This window comes from Mustelus asterias, chromosome 6 (genome assembly GCF_964213995.1).
Source record: "Mustelus asterias chromosome 6, sMusAst1.hap1.1, whole genome shotgun sequence".
In the NCBI taxonomy this organism is placed as follows: Eukaryota; Metazoa; Chordata; class Chondrichthyes; order Carcharhiniformes; family Triakidae; genus Mustelus; species Mustelus asterias.
In genome coordinates this window covers 53,867,711-53,877,811 of record NC_135806.1, presented here as the reverse complement: position 1 = coordinate 53,877,811, position 10,101 = coordinate 53,867,711, and the positions used below count along the sequence as shown (strand labels likewise).

The 10,101-nt window shown below is 44.4% G+C and overlaps 1 protein-coding gene across 1 annotated transcript; it reads left to right on the top strand.

Annotated features, from left to right (window-relative positions):
- The first annotated feature begins 983 nt into the window (after positions 1-983).
- On the top strand, positions 984-2,006 carry foxd5 (forkhead box D5). The gene has a single exon (XM_078213863.1). The coding sequence runs from the start codon at positions 984-986 to the stop codon at positions 2,004-2,006; it is 1,023 nt and encodes a 340-aa protein (XP_078069989.1).
- Positions 2,007-10,101: the final 8,095 nt, after the last annotated feature.

Here is a 10,101-nt window from a genome sequence, read left to right as displayed (position 1 = left end):
CCTTTCCAGCTAAAGACCCTTTGAAGGAAGATTTGCAGTTTTGTCTGTGTGGGGGACTGCTGATGTTTGGGGGCAGTAAGAAGTCTCTCAACACCAGGTTAAAGTCCAACAGGTTTATTTGGTATCAGGAGCTTTCGGAGCGCTGCTCCTTCATCAGATGTTTGGGGAGGGTGTGAGGTTTTGGTCGCTCGGATTCGCGGCGGGAACGGATTCCGTTTCCCGGGATTTGGGGCGACACACACAGATTACGATGTCCATCGATTGACTGGTGGAACATTGAGAGGGGCATTTGTAGAAGGAACCGACAAAGAAGCGGGAACAGAACCTGGGATTTCTCAAAACCTCTCAATAATCATTCCACCATTACTTTGCAACTTTGCGGTATGTTTTTTTTTGCGTGCTAACAGGAATAAAGTGAACACCCTGCAAACCTCTTTCATTTCAATCTTAACACGTGAATTATAAAACACTCCAATTGCATTTATTTGGGATTCAGTTGTATTAATATTATACATCATGCACTAGCCTGGACTATCTTCAAATGATTTCACACCGTTCCCCTTCTTCCACATAAAAAGAAAATCCTCAATTCCCAACCCCTTTCCCATTCTCCCCCAAATGTCCTATTCCCTGCACATCTGGTCCTCACATCCAATTCCTGATCTCAGATACCTGGAGTGCTACTGTCTCAGCAGAGCCAGGGCGCATGCGTCAAGCCATCCTATAAATTCTTCCCAAACTCTTGCAGTTTGCTCAGTTAAAAGGAGAAGAAAAAAAAGTCCTCTGCTCAGAAGCAAGTGAACCTTTGCTGCTCTAAGTGAAGCCTAATAGAGGATAGGTGTGGAAGCAGGAACCATTTCCTCTCTCTCTCTCTTCACCTCCAGCCCACAAGGCTGGGCTGGGGGGAGGGGGTACTTTTACCCTGGAGAATTTTGTCCTCTTGATCCTGTGTGGAGATCCCAGCGTTGTGGGGAGGCCACAGGATGGTGGGGCTCGAGGAGGCCGAGATCGACATTGTTGGCGATGAAGATGGACAGGAGGAGGCCAGGCAGAGGCAGGGGCTGGATTTTCTCCATGCCAGAGGGGATGGGAAGACCCTGGACACTGGAGAAGCGGAGCAGTCTGAGACAGACTCCTCTCTGGAGTCGGAGAGCGGCGAGCTGTGTCTCAGGCTGGTCTCCAAGCCCAAGGTGAACCTGGTCAAGCCTCCTTATTCCTACATCGCGCTGATCACCATGGCCATCCTCCAGAGCCCTCACAAGAAACTCACCCTGAGTGGCATCTGCGAGTTTATCAGCAGCCGCTTCCCTTATTACAGAGAGAAATTCCCCGCCTGGCAGAACTCCATCAGGCACAACCTGTCCCTCAATGACTGCTTCATCAAGATCCCCCGGGAGCCTGGCAATCCGGGAAAGGGCAACTACTGGTCCCTGGACCCGGCCTCCGAGGATATGTTCGACAATGGCAGCTTCCTCCGCAGGAGAAAGCGCTTCAAGAGGCACCCCCAGCATCAGGCTGAGCTGCTCAAGGAGCGCGCTGGCTTCCTGCTCTGCCACAACTTCACCTGTTACAGCCGCCCTTACCTGCTGCAGCCCCAGGCTTTCCTCCAGCAGCCCCCCTTCAGGTACATGCCCATCCCCGAGGGAGCTCTCCTCCCCAGCCCAGCTCACAGCCTGCCGTACCAGCGGCTGGGCAGGAAGCTGCAGCCCTCGCCCCCCGGCAGCGCAGCCCTGCAGCTCCACCTGCAACCTCCTGCGGCTACACCTCCTGCCTTCAACCGGACCCCCTTCAGCATCGAGAACATCATCGGGAGTTCAAGCGCTACGCCGGGAGCCTGCTCAAACTCTCAACTTCAGTCTGATTATTGCAGCCTTCTCCAGTCGGCTCCCTGCCTGCTGTCCACCGTTTTAAACATGTCCACAAGAACCGTCTACAGCTCCGGGAACAATCCTTTGATCGGGACACTCTCAAGCAGGCAGCAGCTCCCTCTCTGCTACCCACCCTAGCTGAAAAGGTTGCACTGCCCTGGAGCCCCTCTCCCTCTCTCTCTCAGCCCCCAATCTCCCGCGGGACATTGTTTCAATACACCTCGAGTTCCCAGCTGGGCATAACACTGACTTAAAGAGGCGCTGGAATCACTAACAATCAATCTATCGTTTCCAGAGTTGCTGATTTTATTTTATCCCAACAACGAATTTGTTGATTCCTATACATTTCGTGCTGAACGGGTGCACAAATCAGCGGGATGAGATAGGTAACGCGATGGGAAGGAGCTGTCACACTTGGACTCGCAGAATTCATTGGCAAAACGGAAATCAAAGCAGAATAACGCTAGAAATATTCAGCAGGTTAGGAAACATCTGTGGAGAGAGAAACAGATTCTAAGGCAAGATCTGAAATGTTTCCTCACCTGCAGAGTACCTCTAAAATACTTCTGTCTTGATTTCCTAATTCATCCCGAGTGGGGGGACAGGACTCAGTGAGTAACCGTTATCATTACACATTGACTCGAGCGGCAGATATATCGATACGACAATAATGCACAGGACCCTCGCAATGCTTCGGGATTCGGTATGATTCTCACATTCTATAATCAGTACCTTTTAACACTATTTCATTTGAAGTTACGGGCTACCAAACGGGTTACAATTTCCAGTGGAGATCTTGGGGAGAGAGAGGTCATCTATCTCACAGTCCTGTTCAACGGAGGCACAGTGATCTTTGTGGCTCGACACGCTTTCCTCTGTGTAAAGGTGAACTCTTGTGTGCGATGAACTATAGCGAATTTACGTGTAAATAAAATGTGCTTTATGGTGAACTATTTATTAAGAAAATAGCATTTGCTAATAATCGACTGCAAAAAGAACTTAACCCTGTGCAATATGTGAAAAGATTTGTGTTCCATTCCATGTAATTCTAGACTGGTATTTTATGACATCCTTTCTGAGGTCGAGTGGGTTTCTATTGCAACTTCAACATTGAAAAAAATCCAATTAAATCTTTGCTGTTTCAGAATCAGTTGTTTTTACCTGGTGGTATTTTTGTCAAAAGATCCAATTTCCCTTCATTCTATATTGTATCCGTGCTGCTCGTTTTTTTTTGAAGTAAATAAAATAATATATTATTTCTGTATGAAAGTCTCTCGGCTTCCCTTCAATCTGTAGTACTCTCTCGAGTTTGAGCCATTAGATGTTTGGGGTAAAGATCTACCCCACAGACTTGAGCACAAGTTCTAGGGGGACGCGCCAGTTCAGTACTGAGAGCACTGAACCATCTTTGGAAAGGGATGTTAAACCAAGGTCCCACCTCTAACTAACATAACAATCGAAATGTGAGCAGGGATAGACCATATAGCTCCTAGAGTCAGCTCCGCCATTTAATCGGATGTTGTGAATGCAGTGAAGCCAGTACCAATGAAGAATCGTTTACAAGAACGGTCGCAGGGATGACAAACTTCAGTTATGAGGATAGATTGGGACTGCTCTCCTTGGAAAGAAGGCTAAAAAGGGATTTGCTATAGGTGTTCAAACTCATGAGGAGGCTGGATAGAGTAAATAGGGAGAAACTGTTCCTGCCCAAAAATGATCCAGAACAAGTGGGCACAGATAAAGAAACAAATGTGACGTGAGAAAAAAGTTTTTCACACGAGTGGCTCAGGTCTGCAATGCTCTGCCTGGAAGTGTGGTGGAAGCAGGTTCAATCAAGGCATTCAAGAGGACATTAGATAATTATTTGAATAAAAAGGTGCAGCGGTATAGGGAAAAGGCAGGAGAATGGCACTAAGCCATGATGGTCATTTGGGCAGAGCTGGTGCAGACATGATGGGCCAAATGTCCTTTAGGGAAGGAAATCTGCCATCCTTACCCAGTTTGGCCTATATGTGACTGCAGGTCCACATCAACAGAGGCTGACTCTTAAAATGCGCCCTCAAGGGCAATTAGGGACGGGCAAGAAGTGTTGGTCCAGCCAGCGACACCCACGTCTCATGAAATAATTTTTAAAATGGCCTTATTCTGTGCCCTAACATTTCTGGGATTGGCTGACCTCGCCTCAATTCCCCTACCCCGCCTGCCCCCCATATAGATCATAGCATCCCTACAGTGCAGAAGGGGGCCATTCGGCTCATCGAGTCTGCACCGAACACCATCCCACCCAGCCCCTATCCTCATAGCCCCATGCATTTACCCTAGCCAATCCCCCTGACACTAAGGGGCAATTTAGCACGGGCAATCCACCTAACCCGCACAGCTTTGGACATATATATCCCTTGATTTCGTGAGCACCAAATAATCTATCTTAGCCTTAAATATACTGAAGGATGTGCCTCAACTAGAGGCAAACGATCCCCTGACACTTTTAGAAGATCAGAGTTCTCCCTTTGCCCTGGTCACTAAAAACCGATGATTATTAAATTGCTGTTGATAGTATATTGTCCGCAAATGAGCGCTTCTGACATGAGAGCAGAGACTGCATTCAAACATGTACTTCATTGGCTTAGTAAACGTGTTGGGAGGTCCTGTAGACTTTAATGACTACAATCGCAAAATACATATTGCATACAAGTGTTTGATTCGATTCAATCGTTGCAACGATGCTATTCAAAGCAATCATCGCGATGTGAAATACCTGACTAATAACCTTTCGAGTAAGGGAACGAACGCCATGTTACACATGAAAAGAATAACACGTAAAGGATAATGCAATTACACTTAACGAGGTTCACTGTTTGCACGTTGCAAAATAAATGGCAGCGCACTAATAATTAGTGCAAACAGTACTTGCTGTAATTACCCGCGGGACATTTCCCTGACAAAACATACATATTCAAAACTTGTGCTGATCAACAGAACCTCATCCCATAAATGAACACGCCCGAAATTTAAGAGAACATGGTTTTAAAACTGCGCATATTTACAAATCTGTGCACTCGAAGGTCAGATTCATTTAGATTCTTTCTGTGAATCTTAATAACGAGGTTTACGTACACAGAGTCAGATGAAATGAGAATGTGAAATAATTAGCTTCAGCACCGACTTTCAAGTGTTTCTTCTGCAAGATAGATCTGTAAAGAAATGGGAAAACACCGCCGCTCTCGACTTCAGAAAGTCAGTGACCTGTACTCATATTTGTTTCCAATATCGGATGCGCACTCTAAGATACACCGCCAGTCAATCCCTACCACAGAGAATGTCCATTACTCACAACAACGTGAAGGCGTTATACTCGGAAAACATGGGCTGAAGTCTATGATGTGACAGCAAGTTTTATAGTCAAGTTAAATTGGATATCAGTGAACACACATTATCCGTACCAAGAACATTATTTTATTCGTTAATATTATTTAACCAATTACCTTCAAACTAAAAGAAGAAAGCAGATACATGCACACTGAACAACATTGCAATTTAAATAGTTTTGTCTCAAATACCTATTCAGGTAATCTGAACTCCTTTCTTATTTTCATCAGAGAACATCAACTAGTTATTTCTTGCACTTTTTATAACAGGATTAAGTAACCTTCTTAACAAAATGCTACAGTACAGGGGGAGGCCAATCTGCCCTTGAAGTCTGCACCGGCTGTACGGAAGGCCGATCCCAGTCCGTCACAGTCCCCATTCTTTCCCTATATTGCTGCAACCGTTTCCCTTCCCAAGTACTCGTAGAATTTCCTTTTGCAAGATTGTATCGAGTTACTACCAGATCAGGCATTCCAAACCCTAACCAATCAATCATTGTGTTAAAATACACTTTCCCCATTCCTCCGCCTCTTAAATCTGCGTTCTTTGTTAACAACTCTTAGGAACAGTTTCTCTTTATTTACTCTTATCTAAACGATCCACGATTTTAAACAGATGCTCTTTCGGAGCGTTGGTGCGAACTTGATGGGCCGAATGGTCTTCTTCTGCGCTGTAGGGATTTTATGATTCGATGGTACGAGATTTCCTCTTAGCCTTCTTTGCTCGAAGAGATTAACCAAGCTTCTCCTATTGGTGTAACTGTTATCCTTCATCCCTAAAGCCATCCTAGCAAAACATTTCCGTTTACCAAAGCCTTAATATCCTTCCTAAAGCTTGATGTCCAGAATTGGACATTATACTCCAATTGGGGCCAAACTGGTGTTTCATTTGTTGAGCACAACTTCTGGCTTTTGTACTCTGTGCCTCCATTTATTTAGTACTTCAGCAATGTCTTCTGTCTCCACCGATGGTTTACCATTCTCACTCCTATTTGTCCCCACTATTCTTCTAGCCACCGTTTTATATTGTTAATATGTCCGCAGAAAATATTTGGATTTCCTTTCACTTTAATCCTTGAACTCTCGACTCCATAAATATATGGAGCATGTAATTCCTATTTGTGCATCTTGTGAATGTACGATTGATGATCTTGGCGGGGCGGGGCAGGGGGGGGCGGGGGCAGCTGTCGGCAAGACAGAGATTTTGTGGTTGCCAAATAAAAATTCAGGCAAGGCTATGTAGCGCACAAACAACTTGCAGTTATATAGCACCTTTAATGTAGAAAACATAGTTATCAGGAAGCCAAGTATGCACTCGCTTCTGTAAAGCTGTAACCAGCAAAGCTACGTCTAAGCAGAAGTATTTACAGTATCAATCTTTCCTTTTTAGTTTACCTGTACAAGGTGTATGCTATGGTAGCATTAAAGATTTGTTACATAAGAAACCATTTGGAATTCATTTTCTTTTGGCTTGGAGTTAATAAGAATGCTATTAGTGGTTTAGATAAGCGGATTATAATTCAATACAAGCTAATTTTCAGATATCTTGATGGGCAAATTGGATCGTGGCTTGCAAAAATATGAGGAAGTTAAACTTAAGTGTAGTGTTCCAGACTGGGATTCAACTTTCAAGCTGGAAGTACCCAACCTGTCTGAAGGAAGTGACAGGTCATTACTTAAATTGAAATTTTGCATGAATTACTATATTACATTCAAAAAGACATACAATCTCATTTCCGCTTTTAATGGGCATTTTTGAGAACACTAACACAAAGGGCATTAATAAGCACAACAGTGCTATAATTTATAAGGAGCAATCTTCCAATATAATTTGAAATGTCATTCTTGTCTTTGAACGTCATTTCTTTTCACACACTACTGTCCAAGGACATTTTTCTCCAATGAAAAGAGCAAAACAACTCAAAGCATCTCCACAGAAAACGTCCAAAAACAAATATGTCCCCAGCACTGAGCATGTAACTTCAGTCACAGTCTATGACATGTGGCTGCTTGTATGCAATTCATATAACTGGTTATGGTAAGAGCCATGAGAGCATGTAGATTGGTGGTAGAATGAATATGGAATGGAAATCTGAAAATGGAACGCAAGAGAAAATAACCTTACTTTCATTCTCAAGCCCCAATCCCAAAACAAAAAGGCTTGCTTTCACCTAGTACTCAGTTAGCAATCAGAAACTAAGTGACTGGCAGTGCTCCAGATTCTTAGTCTCAATTTACTAGTTGGAAGTCAAGTACTCAACCGGTTTGAATTTCCAATACAGTAGGAAACTAAGGAGAGATATTCCACCTTGACACTCCTAATACATGACAGAAACGCATTTTGGGAGTTCATAGAATTCCTACAGTACAGAAGGAGGCCATTCGGCCCATCGAGTCTGCACTGACCACATCCCACATTCGGCCCATCGAGTCTGCACCAACCACATTTGCGTAACCCCACACATTTACCCTGCTAATCCCCCTGACACTAGGGTCAATTTAGCATGGCCAATCCACCTAACCCGCACATCTTTGGCGTTCCAAAGTATTTTCCGTTTTATCATTTTTAATCAACTATCTTCTCTTCATAATTTAGTTTAGCAGTCTAACCTCAACATTGATATATAAAAGTAAGATCGCTCAGGTACAACACAAAAAAAACAAAATCTTGGACAACCTGACATACTCTCACCTACACTGTAGTCAAACTGTGCAGAAAACATCGAATTAAACTGTTCAACACATCAGTGATTCTCAAATACCACTGACGTCTGATGATCAAGACTTCATTCAGAACAGCAGAATGTCACTTGAGACGGGGTTTTTTTTCCGATGGTGGGCTTTTCTGTCCCATCATCAAAAGAGTCAGCAGGGAATGCGTCCTGCCCATCTCAGCAACCCCACAAACATCTAATGCTCCAAGAAATTTCAATCGGCTGGAGATTAGACATCCGCCCATCACAGTGGCCAAGGGTTGAATCACAGATCATTACAGTGCAGAAGAGACCCTTCGGCCCATCGAGTCTGCACCGACGCATGAAATGCCCTGACCTGCCCACCTAATAGGAACATAAAAACTAGGAGTAGGCCATCTGGCCCCCCGAGCCTGCTCCACCATTCAATAAGATCATGGCTGATCTTTTCATGGACTCAGCTCCACTTACCCGCCTGCTCACCATAACCCTTAATTCCTTTACTGTTCAAAAATTTATCTATCCTTCCTTAAAAACATTCAATGAGGTAGCCTCAACTGCTTCACTGGGCAGGGAATTCCAGATTCACAATCCTTTGTGTGAAGAAGTTCCTCCTCAACTCAGTCCTAAATCTGCTTCCCCTTATTTTGAGGCTATGTCCCCTAGTTCTAGTTTCACCCGCCAGTGGAAACAACTTCCCTGCTTCTGTCTTATCTATTCCCTTCATAATCTTATATGTTTCTAAAAGAGCTCCCCTCATTCTTCTGAATTCCAATGAGTATAGCCCCAGTCTACTCAGTCTCTCCTCATAAGCCAACTCTCTCAACTCTGGAATCAACCTAGTTAATCTCCTCTGCACCCCCTCCAGTGCCAGTATATCCTTTCTCAAGGAGACCAAAACTGTACACAGTACTCCAGGTGTGGCCTCACCAGCACCTTATACAGCTGCAACATAACCTCGCTGTTTTTAAACTCCATCCCTCTAGCAATGAAGGACAAAATTCCATTTGCCTTCTTAATTACCTGCTGCACTTGCAAACCAACTCCTTGAGATTCCTGCACAAGGACACCCAGATCCCTCTACACAGCAGCATGTTGCAATTTTTTACCACTTAAATAATAGTCCATTTTGCTGTTATTCCTACCAAAATGGATGCCTCACATTTACCAACATTGTACTCCATCTGCCAGACCCTCACCCACTCACTTAGATTATCTATATCCCTTTGCAGACTTTCAGCGTCCTCTGCACACTTTGCTCTTCCACCCATCTTAGTGTCATCTGCGAATTTTGACACACTACCCTTGGTCCCCAACTCTAACTCATCTATGTAAATCGTAAACAACTGCGGTCCCAACACTGATCTCTGAGGCACACCACTAGTCACTGATCGCCAACCAGAAAAACACCCATTTACCCCCACTCTTTGCTTTCTGTTCGTTAACCAATCTTCTATCCATGCTAATACATTACCCGTAACACTGTGCACCTTTATCTTATGTAGCAGTCTTTGGTGCGGCACCTTGTCAAATGCCTTCTGGAAATCCAGATACACCACATCCACAGGTTCCCCATTGTCCACTGCACATGTAATGTTCTCAAAGAATTCCAGCAAATTAGTCAAACATGACCTGCCCTTTATGAACTCATGCCGTGTCTTACCAATGGGACCATTTATATCCCGATGTCCCACTTGCCAGCACTTGGCCCATGGCCTTGAATGTTATAGTGTGCCAAGTAGGGCTGAGTCAGTCCTACACTGTCTGCCCTACTTTTAAAAAAGTGGTCAGAGAGCAGGTGGGAAGGCCACCCAGGGAACTTTACAGCTTCCCCCAGCCATTGACCGGCGATTGTAAATTTCTGCCCCTGATTACTGAGCCAAGCTGTGTCCAGCCCTGCAGAAATACTCACCAGAACCCAGGCCAAACAACACAGCAAAGCAGCTCTGCAGGTGTGAAGCACTGCATAAACATCCAAAATATTCAATTTTTGCAGGAAGTACCTGGATTAGCAGTATGCAGAAATAAACGAAAGCTTCCAATAGTTCAGCAGTTTCCACACCTGTTTTCAATCATGTATCATATAGTCAGTTCTGAAGTTATATTCAAGTTGAAACATTTGCTTTGCTTCTCTCCACAGCTGCGGCAGATCTGCTGAGTCTTTCCAGCACA

What these genes read in the sequence shown, in the direction of transcription:
- foxd5 (XM_078213863.1), top strand. Translation starts at nt 984, where the DNA reads ATGGTGGGGCTCGAGGAGGCCGAGATCGACATTGTTGGCGATGAAGAT.